At 43.9% G+C, this 21,521-nt stretch overlaps 1 protein-coding gene across 1 annotated transcript in view; it reads right to left on the bottom strand.

Annotated features, from left to right (window-relative positions):
* Window positions 1–9,763: 9,763 nt before the first annotated feature.
* Window positions 9,764–21,521, bottom strand: part of TMEM106B (transmembrane protein 106B) — a 55,292-nt gene continuing 43,534 nt past the window's right edge. Inside the window, exon 8 of the mRNA XM_068235086.1 lies at window positions 9,764–17,288. Coding sequence (XP_068091187.1) covers window positions 17,156–17,288 — 133 coding nt within the window. The 3' untranslated portion in view covers window positions 9,764–17,155. The remainder of the gene's footprint in view (window positions 17,289–21,521) is intronic.

Genomic DNA, 21,521 nt, shown 5'->3' with positions numbered 1-21,521 from the left:
TTGCTTCTCAATAGAGGTAAAATCATGGAATTTTTTTTTTTCAAACATAGAAATGAGGTTCAGATTCTTTCAATTGTTAGAAAAATAATGTGGGTCATAGTTACCTTTGCATAGTTACATGTTAATCTATACATTATAAACTTTGTTAGCATTAAGTGCATAGAGCTCTGGTCACATATCTACAGCAGTTACCTCCCAGCTCCAAAAATGTCCTTTGAAAGCCCTGCAAAATGTAAAAAAAAATCTATAAAAAAACTTAAAATGTTACAGAGATGGTGCTTACATCTTGCTTCGTTGTTTTATGCAGGTTAAGTAAATGAAGTGACTCTTCCTACTCCAGACTCCACTCAGAGGTTTAACTAGAAATCACTGCCCCCCCCCCCCCCCCCCCCCCCCGCAAAACTTTGGATGGGGCCCATCACTACAGTACAGGGCACTTGGGTAGGGGTAGAGAGGTTAAGCGCTGGGCGCTGTACAGAAGAGCCTGCTGCACACCGAATAGGCACTGTCTACAAATCTTTGTATGATTCCTTATCAGTGGCTGAGCAGATGCAGTCATTAGAACAATTGTGCAGAAAATAGAAAGCTTTTTCTCTTCGTGCTCAGACTCCTCCAGCATCACTACAGGACACAGCACTTGGGGAGGGATAGAGAGGCTGGGGGTAGAGCAGAGCTGTACACACCCACCCTACTGAACACTGAATAGAGACTGTCTACAAATCCTTGTCTACAAAACTTTGTATGATTCCTCATCAGTGGCTGAGCAGATGCAGTCATTAGTACAAATTGTGCAGAGAGCAGACAGCTTTTTCTCTCCTTGCCCTTAGTTGTCAGTCTCTTAGGATGTGGCCCCTGTGGCTTCTGGGCCCCCCTGCAGCTGCAATCCTTTGCAGGGTCTATTGTTACGTCCCTGTGCCACCTTACTCCCCTCAGCTAGGGCCTATTTCATGCAGTTAGAAACCCCCACAGACTAACACTAGGTGGCGCTTGCATGCAAATTCACCATCTGGCTTTAGTGCGTGTAAATTAGTACAACTAGGACTGGTGGAGATAAAAACTGGGCTAGAAAAACAGCTGTGAGGAAAGAGAGACACCTGGTGGTGGGAGGGGAGAAGGTGCATAAAGCTTTAGTGCATGGAAGTTAGTACTGTACAGCTAGGAAAAACAGCTGAGAGGAAGGAGAGACACCTGGTGGTAGGAGGAGAGGTCTCTTCGCCTACAGAAAATAGCAGGAGTGGCAAAAGTTGCAGGGCAGTGGTGAACTGGTCAGTACTAGTCCTGGTGGGTTTTTTTTTTTATACTACGATTATTATTGATATTTACCAGGGCCTTAGCTATGCCACTGAAAGGGATTTTTCCACCCGAAATTGGTGATGTTAGATCTGCTGGAATCCCCACCAACACCCTATATTCAGAAGTGTATTTAGCACCAAGATCTTCCCATCTTACCTCCCAGCCTGCAGCTGGCTGTGCTGGAGTCCTGTGCATTCACCCCACGTTACATTCGCCATGATATACAATAAACAGAAAGGCCGGTGGGAGGTACTGCAGCCCCACAACGTAAAAAGGTAACCTACGGGCCTCAGATAACTTCCGATTGATATGAGGAATCACAGACTGGGATGAGGGTCCACCCAACCTCAAAAATTCAAATGCAGTGTAGACAGATCCACTCTGGACTTGGCCCTTAAAGTGGGAACAAAGTAATCCCAAAGATTGCACACCGACGTCCTGCTGAGGTGGTGGGTGCAGGACCAAGTCACTAATCCATACAAGCATCCAAAGAAGGTCCGCACACCACATACACACAATCGATCGTAAAACTGATGATCGTTTCGGGGGCCACACAGAGTCAAGGCACAGTCACACAGTGTCACTGTGCCTTGAAAAACAAAAGTTTGTTTTCCTAAAACAGAAAGAATTTGCGATAATTCAGGTTGGAGTGAGCTTGAGATGTCTCCCAGTGCATCACTGCTGAATATATGCAAATTAACCATTGTACCCTTAGAAGCTAAACACACCTCCAGAACCGCTGGAATGCAATGATGTGTCAGCCTGTTATTTGTACAGAGCCATAATAATCCAACATGCATACAGACTGTTTCGGATTGCTTGATCCTCATCAGTGCATGGCATGGATTAATTTGGCTGTATGCAGTAGGGCTTGTAACACCGAGAGGTACAGACTAACCAGCAAGCTCATGGTGACCCAGAACTCATTGGAGTGTGTAAGGGACTACAATGGTTGTAAAAGCCCCCTTACTAAGATGTTAAGAAAAACAGAAGTTTGCTTTCTTAAAACAGAAAGAATTTGCGATAATTCAGGTTGGAGTGAGCTTGAGATGTCTCCCAGAGCATCACTGCTGAATATATGCAAATTAACCATTGTTACCCTTAGCAGCTAAACACACCTCCAGAACCACTGGAATGCAATGATGTGTCAGCTTGTTAATTTGTACAGAGCCATAATAATCCAACATGCATACAGACTGTTTTGGATTGTTTGATCCTCATCAGTGCATGGCATGGATTAATTTGGCTCTATGCAGTAGGGCTTGTAACACCAAGAGGTACAGACTAACTGTGCCTTGACAAAGGAAACCCTATGTGGCCCCCAAAATGATCTTCAGTTGTGTATATATATGGTGATGAAGCAATAAAAAGTTCCCATTACAGTGGTGTGCAGACCTTCTTTGGATGCTTGTATGGATTGGTGACTTGGTCCTGCACCCACCACCTCAGCAAGACGTCGGTGTGCAATCTTTGGGATTACTTTGCTCCCTCTTTAAAGGACCTCTGTCACGAAAATCTTAAAAGTTAAAATGCAAGTTAACATATACGAATAAGAAGTATGTTTCTTCCGGAGTTAAATGAGCCATAAATGACTTTTCACCTATGTTGCTGTCACTTACAGTAAGTAGTAGCAAGAAGTTTTAAATCAGGATGATACCATTTATTGGCTAACTACAAATTGAATAAACAAGCTTTCGGCCTTGCAGCCTTCGTCAGGTTTACATCCTGTTAGTTTGCAAGCTGGTGGTACAGACAGCTTATATACATGAAACATCAAAAGGGAAAACAGATATTTTTTTCAAGCATAAATACGTCATTAAGATGCCTTAATACAAACAGACCATCTAAATGGGGTAAGATGAGGATCCTTGTTTACTCCATTGCTCACAGACCTGGTATTCCCTACTGCTACTAGTAAGTAGTAGAAATCTGACAGAACCAACATATTTTGGACTAGCCCATCCTTTCATGGGGGGGGGGGGGTTCTCTTTATTTTTAAAAGCACGTAGTGAATGGCATTTGCTCCGTCCAACTGCCAAAAAAGTGTACAGCGAGCAGGGAGGCTGGCCAGCAGCATTGTATAAATCTTTTTCAGGATATGTCTTTATGAAGAATACAGGCCATGCTGAGAATCCCCCATGAAGAGATGGACTAACCCAAAACCTGTCGGTAACGTCAGATTTATACTACTTACTGTGACAGCAACATAAGAAAAGTCATTTATGGCTCATTGTACTCTGGAAGAAATGTTCTTATTTGTATCTATATCTATATCTATATATATATATATATATATATATAATAGAGTAAGTGCCTCAACCTTCGAGCAAGAAGAAGAAGTACTTTGCATGAGAAAATTTATGCGTGATCAAACACCAAGTTTAAGGCCTCTTTTCCACGGACTGTTGAGCTGTGTGCTCAGCAAGCAGTTACCAGGCAGCAGCAAGCAGATACCAGGCAGCAGTAAGCAGATACCAGGCAGCAGTAAGCAGTTACCAGGCAGCAGTAAGCAGTTACCAGGCAGCAGTAAGCAGTTACCAGGCAGCAGTAAGCAGTTACCAGGCAGCAGTAAGCAGTTACCAGGCAGCAGCAAGCTGTTACCAGGCAATAGTGAGCAGTTGTAAGAGTTTGAGAGGCATTTTACTGCCTATCAACTGTCCGTGGAAAAGAGGCCTACCCTAGCAAGTCTGGCTTTGCAAATCTGGCCTAATTGGCTATTCATGAGGCAATGCTCACGCAAATTTGCTTTTGCATTCCAAACTATATGCAGGGTCAAAAAACCAATAAAGCGGTCGCCCTGCTGCATGCCAGTGATGAGCGAAAATTTTTACAGAATTTTCGCCTAATTTCGTTTTGACAGGCAAATTTTCCATCTAATTTTTTCGCGTTAATTTTCGCCTCATGCCACTATGCCAGTCATTTTCGCGTTACTTGCGTATTATTGCGGACATTTTCCGCATAAGGGCATTAGCGTCTGCATTCAGAGAAGTTTCTTGCGCATTATTGCGGACATTTTTCCGTATAAACGTCTGCATAGACTGAATTTCCATGCGGATTATTGTGGACATTTTTCTGCATAAGGGCATAAGCATCTGCATACAATGAATTTTCGAAAACGCAAATATTTCTGAAGATTTGCGTGAAAATTCGCCGAAAACTGGATTTTCGATGCGAAAATGACTTAGGTGAAAATTCGCAAGCAACACTGCTACATGCTACATTAGCACTATCCAGGAGCGCCACAGGGAGGATTCCCAATGCCCCCTTTTTATACAACCGGGGGACCGCGGGGTCTCAGGCACTCTCACTGCCTGGGAACCACAGCAGCACCCCGGAGGGGGAGGCTTTGTGGCGCAGACAACCCCCCCCCCCCCCCCCCCCCCAAGTGTGGCCAGCGCCCACCTCCCAATATTAAAAACAGGCACTTACCTTAACGTCCATTGCGTTCTGCTACATGCGCATTAACTTGGGGGCACCACATGAGAAAGGAGTGAAGCATGGGTCACCCCAAGCTTTATAGCTCAGGGCTGGCTCACGTACAACACTCCGGGGGGGGGGGGGGGGAAGACAGGTGCAGACAACTAACTCCAGGGTTCACACCACCGGAGCAAGCCATCCACCACCTGCCTCCAAAGGATACAACTGCACAAAATGCTTTCCATGAGAAAATTAATGCACATGTAGCAGAACGCAATGGACGTTAAGGTAAGTGCCTGTTTTTAATATTGGGAGGTGGGTGCGGACGGCTTTCCCTGGCGCTGGCCACGCTTAGGGCGGTCGGCTGCGCCACCCAGCCTCCCCCTCTGGGGTGCTGCTGTGGTTCCCAGGCAGTGAGAGAGCCTGGGACCCCGCGGTCCCCCCTGGTTGTATAAAAAGAGTGGCATTAGGAATCCTCCCCGTGGTGCTCCTGGATAGTGCTAATGCAGCATGAACTTATTCCCGCAGGGCGACCGCTTTGCAGTATTGTTTTTTTGACCCTGCATAGTTTGGCATGCAAAAGCAAATGCATATTCGCATGAGCATTGCCTCATGAATAACAAATTAGGCCAGATTTGGAAAGCCAGACTTGCTAGAGTTAAACTTGGTGTTTGAGCATGGAAAGCATTTTTTGCAGTTGTATCCTTTGGAGGCAGGTTGTGAATGGCTTGCTCCGGTGGTGTGAGCCCTGCAGTGAGTTGTCTGCGCCTGTCCCCCGCCCCCCCCCCCCCCCCCCCCCCCCTGGAGTGTTGTACGTGAGTCAGCCCTGAGCTCTAAAGCTCGGGGTGACCCATGCTTCACTCCTTTCTCATGTGGGGGGCCCAAGTTAGTGCGCATGAAGCAGGTGCTAATGTAGCATGAACTAATTCCTGCAGGGGGACCGCTTTGTGGTATTAGTTTTTTGACCCTGCATAGTTTGGCATGCGAAAGCAAATGCATATTTGCATGAGCATTGCCTCATGCATAGCCAATTAGGCCAGATTTGGAAAGCCAGACTTGCTAGGGTTAAACTTGGTGTTTGAGCACGCATACATTTTCTAATGGAAAGCCTAGAGGTGGGTACAAACATCAGATAAAAGTCTTTGAAAAATGAAAGATCACAGACCAATGTTATCCCCTTCCATGTAGTATGAGAGCCATACCTACACAGTTTATTCTATTGAGCTGAACTCCCCATCAGATAACATTTTTTGCAAGATGCTGCACACACAGATGCTGTACACATGCAACAGATCAGTATCTGCAAAAGATCTGTTCCTGCAAAAAAATCAGTTTCTGCAAAATGCATTTATAGTCTATGATATCTGCAGATCTCATGCTGGGCATACACGGTATGATTTCTACAATGTAATCGAGCCGTGTCCGATACCCTGTCGGATCGATTCTGCTGCGCTTGATACCGGCGGGCAGGACAAAAGAAGAAACGAGTGGAAAATAAGAAAGCGCTCGCGGGGACGAGCGGGAATCGATCCGGGCGCCCGCGGGGACGCGTGGGAATCGAGCCAGCGGCTCTATTACACGGTAGAAAACATACCATGTATGCCCAGCATAATGCACACCTTGTTTGACGGATATTCATCTGCAGATCAGACAATCATCTGCAGATCCAAAGATCCATCCTGGTGGATCTGATCTGCAGATGAAGTCCGTTAATCAAGGTGTGTATGAGATCTGCAGATATAGACTATGAATGTATTTTGTAGGTACTGATCTTTTGCAGGAACAGATCTTTTGCAGATACTGATCTGTTGCATGTGTACTGCAGCTCTGTGTACAGCATCTTGCAAAGATTTCTGTCTGATGGGGAGTTCAGCTCAATAGAATAGACTGTGAAGGTATGGCTCTCATACTACACGGAAGGGGGTAAGATCTCTGTCTGATGGGGAGTGCAGCTCCATAGAATAGACTGTGTAGGTGTGGCTCTCATACTACATGGAAGGGGGTAAGATTTCTATCTGATGGGGAGTGCAGCTCCATAGAATAGACTGTGTAGGTGTGGCTCTCATACTACATGGAAGGGGGTAAGATTTCTGTCTGATGGGGAGTTCAGCTCCATAGAATAGACTGTGTAGAGTATGGCTCTCATACTACACGGAAGGGGGTAAAATTGATCTGTGATCTTTGATTTTCCAAAGACTTATCTGATGTGTGTACCCACCTTTATTCTTCTTGCTTCAAGGTTGAGGCACGTACTCTATTAGATAGATCGAAGATGCGGCGTATGCTACGACGCGGGTCGGCTAGTGTGTTTTAAATGATAAGATTTTCGCGACAGTTCCTCTTCAAGGGTTCGAGTCCAGACTGGATCAGTCTACATTGCATTCGATTTTTTTAGGTATTGCAGCTGCAGATATGAGGATCTGGAAAGTCGGGTAAAAGATATCAGGATCGGGTTGGCGTTTTATCTCCCTGGTGTCTACAATGAGATGAAATATCAGATTTGGGTGCAGAGATCCTTCGAGGGAAGAGGAAAAAGCAGCAGCAGTTCAAGAAAATATTTCATTCCAATTTTCCTACAGCAAAAAAAAAAAAAAAAAAAAAAACAGCATCTCTAAAACAAACCTCTCAAAAATGTCAGTGACATGCTAATTATTCCAGCTTGAATACAGATCATATGCACCTCAGAATGGGGCCGATTAAATGCAATCCTGCTGATCTCGATTGTCCCAATTCCAATGTGCTTACAATTTGCATGTAAAGAATTATTATGATTAAGTTGAAGTGTGGCCCTGGGCAAGGTTGTATCTTTGGGGCCAGCTTATGATCCTCTTATGATGAGGTAAAAAGAAAAAGGTCAGAGAAAGTAGTAGGTGAGCCCCTTGAGGCCCAGTAGGCCCTAGTCATCAGCCTATGTTGCATCGTGGATGATCCTTGCTCTGCAATGAGGACCGGCTCTCCCGCTGGCACGGACTGGAGTTTAGCTATGTAAACACTTGAGCTTCCTCATTTGTGATCGTTTCGGGTGACAGTTTTGCATGTGTACAGTGTCCTCCAATGATCCACTGAGGTGAATAAACCTGCAGCCAGCAGTCATTTTTGCTGCAGAGCTCAGTCATTCCTCCCCCCCTCCTCTCACCATAGGACAGAACAAGCTAATCAGACAAAAGAGCCAGGCAACCAATCTGTATAATGATAAGCTCAGGGAACTATGACCTCATGTGTACCCACTGAAGGCAATTCAATACCTGGGCCCATATGCAATTCACTATTTCACCTGAGTTGTCTCCTAGGTGCTATTTTCACAGCTGGTAAATAAAATTCCCTTTACATCACCTGCAAGCAAACTAATATTCAAAATGTTGACAGTACCTTTTCAGCTACTATTGGTACTTTTTCCTTTAAAGAGAACCAGAGATGAAGCACCCTCTTGTATTTTACCTTATAAATCAGTGGGAACATGACAGTAAACACCTAATCTGCTCTTTGTTTTATTGTTCTCTGTTTAATCTGACTGTTCTCACCTCTGATAAGAATCCCCGACTGAGAACTCAGTCTAGCTTTGCTACGGAAAGATTATAGCTGAGTCTGTCTTCTCTGGTGTCTTTTCAAGCCCAAGCCTGCCCCCTTGTGGCTCTGCTATAATGACTCAGCTATAATTTTTCCCTGCAAAGCCAGGCTGAATGCTCAGTCCGGGATTCTTATCACAGCTGATAACAGACACTTTTAGCAGTGAGGATGAAACAGAGAGCATGGTAAGTGTTTTCTCTAATGTTCTTACCGATATATATCATAAAATACACAAGGGTGCTTCCTCTCTGGTTCACTTTAAGTAGAGCAAGTGTTTATCTACTTATGTGTTTTTTTTCTAAGATAGTATGACAGATCCTCTTTAAACAAAAAAAAAAAAATTGCAAGGTGCTGGAAAGTGAAAACTCTGAACACCGTTAAGAAATGCTACTGCTGATAATTTTTTAAGTAGTTCTAAAAAAAAAAAAATAATAAAAAAAAAAAATATGAATAATTAGAAATTGGAAATGTTATTTCTACTTAATTCACAGTCCACTGTTACCTTGCGCAGTCATCCTATAAGTATAAGTAACACTTTTTAGGGCCTCTCCAGCCCAGCGGACACTGCGATAAATCAGGTCCGTTCGCTTACAGGTAATGAAACCGGCCCCAGGCTAGTGCAAACATCAGAATCATCCCAGAGGTGTTGGTTACTACGACAGTCTATTTGTTAGAGATTTAAAGAGAACCCGAGGTGGGTTTGAAGAATATTATCTGCATACAGAGGCTGGATCTGCCTATACAGCCCAGCCTCTGTTGCTATCCCAAACCCCCCTAAGGTCCCCCTGCACTCTGCAATCCCTCATAAATCACAGCCATGCTGCTGACAAACAGCTTGTCAGAGCTGGCTGTGTTTATCTCTATAGTGTCAGTCTGCTGCTCTCCCCGCCTCCTGCAGAACTCCAGTCCCCGCCTGCATCCCTTCCCTCCCTGCTGATTGGAGGGAAGGGACAGGGGCAGGGACCGGAGCTATGCAGGAGGCGGGGGAGCAGCTGAGACTGACACTACAGATGTAAACACAGCCTCACAGCATGGCTGTGATTTATGAGGGATTGCAGAGTGCAGGGGAACCTTAGTGAGGTTTGGGATAGCAACAGAGGCTGGGCTGTATAGGCAGATCCAGCCTCTGTATGCAGATAACATTCTTTAAACACACCTCGGGTTCTCTTTAACAACACTATTACCTTAAACTGCAGTATAGTAAAGCAACCACAAGATGTCACTGTGTGCAAAACATGATGGTGATCTCCATGGGATTGTAATTTCCTGTATTCACTCTGTATCCTCTCTGTTGTAAGCTGCATTTCCTGCTGGTGATGTAGGATGTATATCTGCATGTTGTTCTTCAGTATAGAGTTCTAATTTGTTACACTGGGTGTCTATCGGCGTGTACAGGCCCACTATGCTAATCGCTATTAGCGTTAGCTGGTAAAACATTCTCACGAGACGAGTAAACTTTGTACAGAAAGGTGAATGCGACAGATAATTCTGGTTATAAACCGGTTAAGGCTTCACATTTATTTCAGTACACAAAAAAACAGAAAAAAAAAAAATCAACACAAATCATGAAATCCAGTAAATCACAAACATTAGTAGCATAAAATGATCCGAACAAGTTTCTGTTAGACGTAAAGAGTACAAAATATACTGTTCTTGCCTCTTATCGGGCAACTCAAATCAGAGGGCTGCACACAGCCGAAACCCATACAAATCTTTCTTTCACTCATAGGCAATCTGAAGCCTGGCACACGCATCCAATTTTGATTGGACAATCTTACCTTTTATATGTAGTAGGAGAGCTTGCCTACACGGTATGTTCATAATATTCAGATAAGCTACCCCTCATATTACATGGAGGTGGTAGAATTGGTCAGTCATTGGCCAATCAAAATTGTATGTGTGTACCAGGGCTTTACCTAGTTCAAAGAATTTTGTGATTCACACATCCCCGCGACTTGACAGAGGTCCTCACTTCTCCTCAACCCTCCAAAAAAATACTATCATTTTACCTCCCCCAATTAATGTAACTCTGGCCAAAACTTTTATCTTTGTTTTGGAGAGTACGGAAAAGGTTTAGATGTTCTGGCAGATTTTTGTCATCAGTGTCCTCTTAAGGTGCCCATACACTGTCAAATTCCCGCCGATATACAGCAGATTCGATCACTGTGATCGAATTTGTTGTTAAATCGATAACGCAAAAGCTAACCGATCGACCGATTTCTGTCCGAAATCGATCCCGTCGATCTGTCCTGGCAGAAAATTTCGATCACAGGTGGGTGGGGAGCACGTCGATAGTTGCGTTTGATTGGCCGACGACCGACAAAGCAATACATCACCTCTCCGCCGGCGCAAATCCCTGCTGTCCCTTCTCTGGCTGGCCATCTTCTCTTCACTTCCTGTCCTGTCAGGGGGAAGTTCAAACAGTAGAGCGCCCTCTACTGTTTGCACTTCTGCTGGTCACAGGAAGTGAAGAGAAGATGCCCAGCGTAAGCAGAAGGAACAGCGGAGACCTGCGCCGGCGGAGAGGTGATGTATTGCTGGGAGCGGCGGGCAGTGGCAGCTCCACAGATTGTGAATGGATTTCATGCTGAAACCGATTCACAATCTGTGTGCAGTGTAGGCAGCCAATAGATCCCCCTGTGATCAGATTAGATCAGAGAGGGATCTATCTGTTGGTCGATCTGGTGGCAATCTGTGTACGGCTGCCTTTAGTTCCTGTCCTTGGGAGGAAGTCATGTGACAGCTGCCCAAAGGGAGACCCCAATACTGGTCAGCAGGTGACCCACAGACAGTCATTCCCGATTGCTACTGTTGTGACAGCTTGGAATTCCTATAATTTACTTCCCTAACTCGACCAGGGCAAAAAGGGGAAATAGGAACACAGACAGCAACAAGAACCCACCTCCAGAAAACTTTTTTTTTTTGGGCTACAGGAAAAAGTTTTGGCTACAGAGTTACGCTTCAATGAAATGTCACTCAAAGGCGGACACAGATGGCCAATGAGATACTCATATTTCCGTTTTGCATGCAAAGTTAATGCAAATGGCATGCAGCTTGGAATTTGCATTAACGGTGCATGCAAACCAAAAATACCAGCGTCTCATTCGCCATTTCTAAAGGAGAACTCCGAGATGTGGGAGATAAAAGTCTCCCCCTAATTATATCACTTTCCGCCACTAACATCTGAATAGGTTTTCAAAGAGTGCTGAAAGACTAAATTAACTTTCGAAAGAAGTTTATTAATCCCGCTGTGTCCTCAATAAGCAACTTCTTCCAGGGAGAACCCGGCCATTCTATTGTCTATTAAAGCGGGCCTGAACTCAGAACTTCCTCTTTGCTGCAAAAGATAAGCAACAGCATAATAGCCATTAAAGAAGAACATTTATTTGTTACAACGGATACAAATCCTGCAATAAGTCTGCAGTGTGTCTACTTGCTGCTTTCATGGAAGCAGACATAGGAATAACATCCTTTGTTTACAAATTTGCTGCTCTGTCGAGACAGCCGCTGACAAAGCTGAGAGATCAAATTACAGCTGTGATTAGTCACAGATGAGGGGCAATGAGACAGGCTAAACTCTCTAAATACATACAGGGTGCATTTCTCTAGTTTTCCTTCTGCCCAGTGCAAGAGTTCATGACCACTTTAAGACTCAGTGCAGGATTAGTCAGCACTGTCAATAGATTAAATTAGGTTTTCAGCAACCTTTCAAAGACTTTAGGTGCCAATTAACAATACAATATTCCAAATAATTGACCATACGATCAATCGGGTACCATTAATTGTGCCAATCGATGATCAGTTTACAACGATTACTTTTGTCTGATCATTTTCCACTCCCGAAAGAACGGTTTCCAATCGATCGCAACGATTGGATAGTACGGTCAAGCAGACTGGAAATTGGATCATTAATGGGCAAGTTATGTACTGCGTTTCCCTTTTTAACATTAAAGATGAATTGCAACAGGTGATATAATTAGAGGGATATGTTCAACACAACCCAGAGTTCTCCCTTAGTATACATTTATGTTGCAGTACCACATCCCGGTCTGCAGGCGGCACTGTTGCTTTCTACCAAGTCTCTTCATGCTTAGTAAGAAAACGGTGTATGTAGGAAGGTAGGCGTGTCACAAAGAAAGTATCTACAGATAGCAGTGACAAGTTACGTTTACCGATTAGGCACTGTGGGGTAACGGAACTGACGAGGGCTCATCCAGAAAGGTGCATATACCCTATAAAAATAAGCTCATCACAACCAATGGTTTAAAAACAAAAAATTCCATAAAATCAACTTTTTTCTTCATTTTTTTTTTCTTACGGTGAACATCAAAACGTATAAAATCATTTTTTTCTAACACCCGAACGATGCACAAAAGCAAGATCCGGAGAGCGCGGCAGCGAGTACAGCGTTCTCACCAACACAAACATTAAATGGTTAATCACAGGCTAAAATAAAACCTAAAAAAAAAATGGACAGAACCAATCAAGCCTCTTCTAGTTTTAAAAAAAAATAAGTGTAAATAAAGTGTACCTGTCAACCATGTGCAGCGGAAGAAACCATATTACAGGTAAAAGGCTTAATAACTCGCTGGGTTTTTAAAGAAAGATGGATTAAGATGAAAGTTGGACCCTAAGCAATAATAGCAACTTTGGCCCCGATGGTCCCTTAGCTTTTTTTGGGTAAGATTTGGTGGGGGCTACAGTTATTCAGGCCACTGGTCCCTCTCTAGTCCCTAGGCACCTGCCTAACATGCCTTGTGGGTGACCCAGCTCTGCAGTGCAGAGGCAGCCGCTGAGTGGTAGACAGAAATTACACGCCTAGTTTAGCTGCCTTGTAACCACTGACAACCATTAGATGAGGCTGTCTGCAGATCATCCCAACTACCTTCATTTTAACTCTCTCTGTAGAGATAATCTTCCCCCTTAAAGGACTACTGAAGTGGGAGGTATATGGAGGCTGCGATATTTAGTTCCTTTTAAACAATACCAGTTGCCTGGCTGTCCTGATCTTTCATGCATCAGTAGTCGCTGAATCACACACCTAAGACAAACATGCAGCAAATCTGGGATAAACTTTTACTCATTGCATAATTCATATTGCTTCTAGGGCATTCCTCAAGCCAAATACTTTTTGTTTTATTACTCTAATTTCCTATAAACTAAACAAGCCCCGCCCACAGCTTCAGAGTGCCTTGGCATTCTCAGACTCATGTAGTAAGGGCTTATGGGAGCTCAGTCTGGGAAGGAGGAGGGGGAGGTGTTACTAACCAGAGATTTCAGAGGCAGAGGGGAGGAGGGAGGAGTGAATTTGTCACAGGCTGAGGGCTGGAGATGCAGATCAGCTTGCCTGTGTGTAATGTGACAAGCAGAACATGGCTGCTCTCATTGTATCACAGGAATAAATAATCATATACTGTTTGCAGCTAGATTTGCTGTGTAAACTATCTAAACTTTAGATAAGATTTATAGACAAGTTACTTGTTATAGTTAGTTTTTCATCTCGGATCCACTTTAAAGACCAACTAAAACAAAAGGGATATGGAGGTTTGCTATACGCATTTCCTTTTAAAAAATACACATTGCCTGGCAGTCCCACTGACCCTCTGCCTGTAATACTTTAGGCCATAGACTTGGAACAAGCATGCCGCAGATCAGGTGTTTGACTGAAGTATGACTGGATTAGCTGCATGCTTGTTTCATGGGTGTGATTCAGACACTACTGCAGCTAAAGAGATCAGCAGGGCTGCCAGGCAACTGGTATTGTTTAACGGGAAATAGAAATGTCATTTTCCATATCCTTCTCACTTCAGTTGTTTTTTAAGTCAAACACCTGATCTGCATGCTTGTTCAGGGTCTGTGACTATAATATTAAAGGCAGATAATCAGCAGGACAGCCAGGCAATGTGCATTGTGAAAAGGAAATAAATATGGCAGCCTCCATGTACCTGTCTCTTCAGGTGCCCTTTAAAAACCAGAGCCCTTTTTATAATTCCACTCCCTTGATCACTGTGATTGGCGCAACAGCCACCATATTCTTCTCCGACTTGAAACTGAACCTTATACTGCGACCTACAGATAATGGCAGCACCGGTAACTGTAACAGCTCTCGCTGGTTTGTGGATGGGAAGAAGCTTACAGTCAAACTCAAATACTGAGTCAGGCAATTTCTAATTAGCGATCAGGTTAAGAAGTGAATATTAACAGGATTACAGAAGGAGAGACTATCAGTTTCATGGCCGGAATGTTACAGCCAACTCCAATGCAGCCCTCATCCTGCCTCCTCTGTATTCAGCTGCTGGGCGGGTCATTCCACTGTAACCAAGCAATGCTTGTAAAATGGGAAGAGCAACAGTTGCTACATTCCCTAGCAACCCTGCACTAAAACAGAATAATGTTCTTTACACAACGCTGACTTGTGCTTCACAGGAAGTAGGTGGTGAGGGACTCCAATCTGCTTACAGGAAACTCCTCCAACGCTAGTAGACTTAATCCTGTATGGATAGGTGCACAGCCGTACAATGGATTTTAGGATAGATAAAATAATTTCATAGGCACTCAGTACGATTGCTGTGAGAACTCGCCTTGTTTTGGGTTTAGATGGGCATTTCATTAGAGAGGTCGGGGGTTCCGGTTAGAATCAGACTTTGATCTGGCACGGTTTGCAGAGTACCCGGAAATGACGTATCCGTGATGCTGCTGTGAATTGGCCCCTCCCCCAGGGATTGTGCTGTGAGAGTCTAAAGAATTAGTGGCTTTACTGTCCGCTTCAATATTTCAGTCTGCAATAAGGTCTCATCCGCTGCACACAAGAAGCCAGTATTAGTAAGAGGGGGGCGGTCCACTGAGCAATGGCATTATCTTTAAGGATGGACACTGGTTGGCAGAATCGGTTGTTTTTTTTTCAGCTTTTGACGCTACCAGTAGTGAGATATCCCCACCATATCGCTTATGCCCCTCCTCATGTCTTATGCCCCACCCCCATCATAAAGTGCTCATTAGTCAGTACGCCAGATGGGTGGAGCTTATATCTTATTGTATGAGGATTTTTTCTGGTACAGATCCTAAAGATGACCACACACGATACAATAAAATTATGCGATTTTACGGCAATTCAATAAAAGCGATTGTTTTTACAGAAAAATAGAAAGCTTTTTTTATTCAGGAGAACAGAACGATCGCATTTCCCTTTTTATGTTTTGTTTTTTTCTCGATCGGGAGTGGCGTAAATTTTTGATACTTTTTTTTTTTGCAAGATTGTATAGTGTGTGGCAGACTGACAATATCATAATGTAGAGACGCAAGCCATTTTTTCAGCTCTCAATCATTTTTTTCATAATTGGGGAAAATTGAATACACATGTATGTGGTACATTGGTCAGAATTTCAAAATGTTACAATCAGAGAAATTGAGTGTAAATCTTGAATTGAAAAGAAATGTTAATAATTGTATGGTGTGTGGCCACCTTCAGAGATATTAAAAGTATGTGCACCATTCAATCTATCTTGCTAGTGTCAAAACCTAAAATACGATTTCCCATTGGCCTGACCCTTGAGTGTGTAAAATCAGTGATACAAAAGAGCTTGTACAGGTGCCCACTGCTCCAGTAATACAGTAATTACACTGCATTATGGGTGTTGCTTCTGGTGCCCAATAGGACAGTGAATCCCCCTATATTGTTTACATGGAGGAGGCAACATAGAAGATTCATTTTTATACAACTCTCCTTTCCTGCTGTGTTACTATGGCCCTGTTACTCCTGTGCAGAGCAAGGTGGAGCAGGATTGGAAAAAGCTGGGAATACATGTAAATGGAGAAGTTGGAGTGTTTAGCAGGAGTAAAGTGGAGCAGGGCAGCAGTAGCAGAGCAGAGCAGGGAGTGGCTGGGAAGACATATGAAGGTGGGGGAGTGTTTAGCAGGAGCAGGGTGGAGCAGGGCAGCAGAGCAGGTAGTGGCTGGGAAGAGATAGGAGGGTGGAGCTGCAGAGCTGATCAGGGAAGCAGTAGCAGAGCAGGAAGCGGCTAAGATGACATATGACGGTGGAGTTGGAATATTTGCAGGAGCAGAGTGGAGCAGGGCAGCAGTAGCAGAGCAGGAAGTGTCTAGGAGAAAGTAAAGGTGGAGGGTGTAGGAGGAGCTGCAAAGCATTAGCAGAGCAGAAAGCGGCTGGGAGACATATGAAGGTGGAGTTGGAGGGTTTAGGAGTAGAGCCAGACAGCAGCAAAGCAGGGAGTGGCTAGGAGAATACAGGGGTGGAGTTAGAAGGTTAAGGCGGAGCTGAGAAGCATTAGTAGAGAAGGAAGTGGCTGGGAGACATATGAAGGTGGAGTTGGAGTGTTTAGGAGGAGAAGAGCCGGACAGCAGCAGCAGAGCAGGGAGTGGCTAGCAGAACACAAGGGTGGAGTTGGAGGTTTTAGCGGGAGCAGAGTGGAGCAGGAAGTGGTCAGTATACAGAAATTAGGCTTCTGCTCCCACATGTAAACAACAGAATAGTTTTGGTGTCATTTTCCAGCGTTGAAAGCAGAATCCACAATGCGATGCCGGTAAACTGTAATACCGACCACACCTGCAAAGTGTCTTATTTTCACGCTTACACTTTAAAGTGACCGTTTAGCCGAACGCATCAAACAAGCTGCATTCGTGACATACACACACACACAACACGCTATGTACAGAATTATTTACACGTGAGATTGGCGAGCCGCGTCAGGTGATTGGGTGAATGGAATCCTTCATTCTAGATTACGAGGGGTTAGAATCTAATCTACCAGTGCAAATCACTCACTAAGCTGTGCGAGCTCACACCGCAAACCACTGCTAGCCATACGCTGCCAACAGCAAAATAAAATGCGCAGAACTCCCTCCCGCCTGGAGGGGGAGCTCACGGCTGCTTGAAGACCGGCAGATTGGACTGGCCCAGGTGGTACGTCGCATTTCCTCCGCAGTCCACGTACTGGTAGACCTCCTGGGAGAGCTGCTCTGGGTGCCCCAAGTAGGAGATCGTCACCGTCACCCTGCAGGGAACAAACACAAATGCAGAGTCACACAAAGGGGTTTTCAGGTGAGGCATTTACATAAGAAAGAGGGACACTTAAAGAGACGCTGAAGCGGAAAAAAAAAATGATATAATGATTTGTATGTGTAGTACAGCTAAGAAATAAAACATCACGAGCAGAGACATACGTCTAATATTGTTTCCCGTACAGAAAGAGTTAAGAAACTCCAGTTATCTATCCAAAAGAGCCATTGAGAGAGCTCCATGACTTTCAAAGTCGCAGAGAGCTCTGTCTTCTGAAGCTTGTTATCTCAACTGTCAGTCATTGTATCTTCTTTTTCTTTCCAGAGGACAGGTCAATAGTTCACTGGCCTGCTCTGTAAAATCATTTAGAATGCTGAGTAGTGTGGAAACTGCAAATATTATGGTGGCCACTAATGATCCAATCTTACCATTTCTATCTAATATAAGGGAACTGCATATAGTATCCAATTAATATATTTCATCAGTTTACTCTTCTACTACATAGATTTGGTAAGATTGGATGATAAAGATTAGATCATCAGTGGCCACCCTTAGAGAATGATGCAATGTTATAAAAAAAAAAAAAACTATATAACTGAAAATAAAAATATGAGAATATTTTCTTTGCTACTAATGTTCTAGTAATTATCCGTACTACACACCCAATTCATTGTATCAAAATTTTTTTTTGCTTCAGTGTCTCTCTAAGCCCCACCCCTAATTCCACCCCTGTCACACCCCTAGTCATGCATACCATAAAGATTTATTAAGACAAATGTTTTATTATTCGAGAAGTTTTGAATTAGAATAATACCATTCATTGTCTAACTTAAAAGAATAAGAGCACATTGTCGCGTGTGCAGCCTTCATCAGACTTAAAGCGGATCCGAGATGAAAAACTAACTATAACAAGTAACTTGTCTATATATCTTATCTAAAGTTTAGATAGTTTACACAACAAATCTAGCTGCAAACAGCTTTAATAGAATATGATTATTTCTTCCTGTGATACAATGACAGCCGCCATGTTGTTTGTAAACATTACACAGAGGCAAGCTTATCTGCAGCTTGAGCCATCAGCCTAATATCCCCTCCTCCTCTCTCCTCCCCTCTGCCTCTGAAATCTCTGGCTAGTAACACCTCCCCCTCCTCCTGCCCAGACTGAACTCCCATGAGCCCTTGCTACTACCAAGGCTCTCTGAAAACCTGTGGGCGTGGCTTTAGTTTATAGGGAATTAGAGTATTAAAACAAAAACAAAAAAGTATTTGGCTTGAGGAATGCCCTATAAACAATAGGAAAGGAACACAATTATGCAATGAGTAAAAGTTCATCTCGGATCCACTTTAATCCTTTTTGCTTCTTGTAAGGCTTCACAGCCGAAAGCTTGCTCTTATTCTTTTAAGTTAGCCAATATTCAAAATGTCTTCCTTTTACTGATGGCTAACATGGTACAATACTCTACTATGCTTTAGAATTCAAATCACACTGGTCCTTTCTATCCTGGCTCATTTTATTTCACATTAACATATGAAAATAAGAAAGACAAACTTACTTGTGGTAACGTCTTTTCCAGGAGTCGGAAGGACAGCAACCCTGAGACTTGTCTCCTTCCATTTTAGATTGGACAGGACGCTAGTTAAAAAATTAACATAATGAGATTAGGCAGGAACAGGCAGCATATATAAGACAGCATTCCCTTACCCTCCTCAGTAATAAAAAAGACTCCACACAGAATGATGCTTCAACAAATTTCTTTTATTCGGGTGGGTAGCAAGGGTGCTGTCCTTCCGACTCCTGGAAAAGACGTTACCACAAGTAAGTTTGTCTTTCCAGGACGTCTCAGGACAGCAACCCTGAGAAGATAAACAAGAAACTTTATTAGGGAGGGATAACAGCCTGCAACACACGTCTACCAAAACATAAATCAGAATTGGATGATAAGTCCAGTCTATAATGTTTAACGAACGTATTGTGGCTTGACCAGGTAGCCGCTTTACATATCTGCTCTATAGTAGCTCCTGCCCTCTCTGCCCATGATGTTGACACAGCTCTGGTTGAATGTGCTTTCACTGGTCCAGATAATTGCTTTCCCTGTTGGATATAGGATAATGCAATGGCCTGTCTGATCCATCTTGCTATGGATGATTTAGAGGCCTGTCTGCCACGGCCTTTACCAGCAAAGAGAATCAACAAAGCGTTGGATTTCCTCCAAGATTTAGATTGTTGAATGTACTGTATTAAACACCTCCTCACATCGAGACAGTGCATCTTTTCCTCTTTCTGATTTGATGGGTTACTACAGAAGGTTGGTAATAGAATCTCCTGAGATGTATGAAATTTGGATACAATCTTGGGTAGAAAAGAGATATCTAGGCGAAGAGTTACTCTGTCTTCTGAAATGGTACAGTATGGTTCATTGACTGATAACGCCTGTAATTCTCCCACTCTTCGTGCAGAAGTTATGGCTAGAAGAAAAGCCATTTTCAAGGTGAGATGTTTCTCTGAGATTTCCGAGATTGGTTCGAAAGGAGCTTCACATAGAGCCTGCAATACTGTGTTCAAGTCCCAAGTAGGTACTTTTATCTGTACTGCAGGTCTTAGTCTTTTTAGTGCCCTAAAAAAACGGACAACGTATTCCTCCTCCGCCAATCTTCTCTCTAAGAATACACTCAATGCCGCGGTCTGAACCTTCAGAGTACTAGAGCTCAGGCCTTTTTGGAATCCCTCCTGCAAGAACTCCAGCACTGAAGAAGAGAGGACTGGATCTTTAGATGTAGATGTACACCAGTGGCTATAGGTATTCCATGCTTTAGCGTAAATCTGTCTTGTCACTTTCTTCCTGCTCTGGATAAGTGTCTCCGACAACCTGTTAGAGAATCCTTTCCTCTTTAATAGTTGCCACTCAGGCTCCAGGCAGAAAGGTGAAGGATTCCTGGATTGTGATGCAGAACCGGACCCTGGCTCAACAAGTCCGGTCGATCCGGCAGGATCAGATGATCTGAGGCTAAACTTTGTAGCCGAGCAAACCAGGATCTCTTGGGCCAAAATGGTACTACCAAGATTGCTTGGGCCTGGTCTCGTTGAATCTTGCTCAGTACCTTTGAAATCAGTCCCAAGGGAGGAAAAAGGTAAAGATGATGCTTGTTCCAATTGACTGAAAAGGCGTCCAGGACCCAGGGATTGTCCTGTGGACACAGGGAGGCAAATCGAGGACATTTGGCATTGTTCCTTCTTGCGAACATGTCCACCTCTGGTGTTCCCCATCGCTGAGAGATCTGCCTGAAAACTTGGTCGTTTAGAGACCATTCGTCTTGATAGATCATCTTTCGGCTTAGATAATCTGCAACGCAATTTAGAGCCCCCTTCAGATGAACCGCTTTCAAGGACTTTAAATTCTTTTCCGCCCAGCAAAGAATCTTCGAGGTTAGACTCCACAAAGATCTGCTCCTTGTCCCCCCTTGACGGTTGAGGTAGGCCACTACCGTGTTGTTGTCTGTCCTGATTACAACATGATGTTGATGTATAAGTAGGGAGAAGGTCTGAAGAGCTTCCCAAACAGCCCGTAGTTCTCTGTAGTTTGATGATCTGCTCTGAATTAGTGTAGACCAATGACCCTGAGCCGGTAGTTGCTCCAGATAAGCTCCCCATCCCCAGGAACTCGCGTCTGTTGTGATCAGAGACTGCTGAGGGAATTCCCAGAGATTCCCTGCATTCAGATGTTCCTGATCTGACCACCAGTCTAGAGACTGTTTCACTCTCCAGGGAATTGTCACTCTCTTGTCCAAAGACTTCAGGCTTCTGTCCCATTTCGATAGTATCCAGTTCTGTAAGGTTCTGGAATGCAACTGACCCCATTGTATCGCTGGGAAGGATGCTGTCATGGTACCCAATACAGCCATAGCCTTTCTCAGAGTGATGGAGACTGAACTCTGAAAAGAAAGAACAGAATTTAACATCAGCGAGGATTTCCGTGATGGTAGATACAGTCTTTTACTGACAGAACATATATCAAACCCCAAGAATTCCATGTATTGTCTGGGTAGTAGGGATGACTTCTCCCAATTAATCAACCACCCCAAACTGATAAGGAAGTCAATAGTCAACTCCACTTGGAGATTTACTGAATCAAAAGATGGACCCCAGATAAGTAAGTCATCCAAATAAGCAATCACTTGCACAGATCTAAGCCTAAGCACTGCCAAGACTTCTGCCATAACTTTCGTAAAG

The sequence above is a fragment of the Hyperolius riggenbachi genome, chromosome 5 (genome assembly GCF_040937935.1).
Source record: "Hyperolius riggenbachi isolate aHypRig1 chromosome 5, aHypRig1.pri, whole genome shotgun sequence".
Lineage (NCBI taxonomy): Eukaryota > Metazoa > Chordata > Amphibia > Anura > Hyperoliidae > Hyperolius > Hyperolius riggenbachi.
This window is presented reverse-complemented; position numbering and strand designations above follow the sequence as displayed.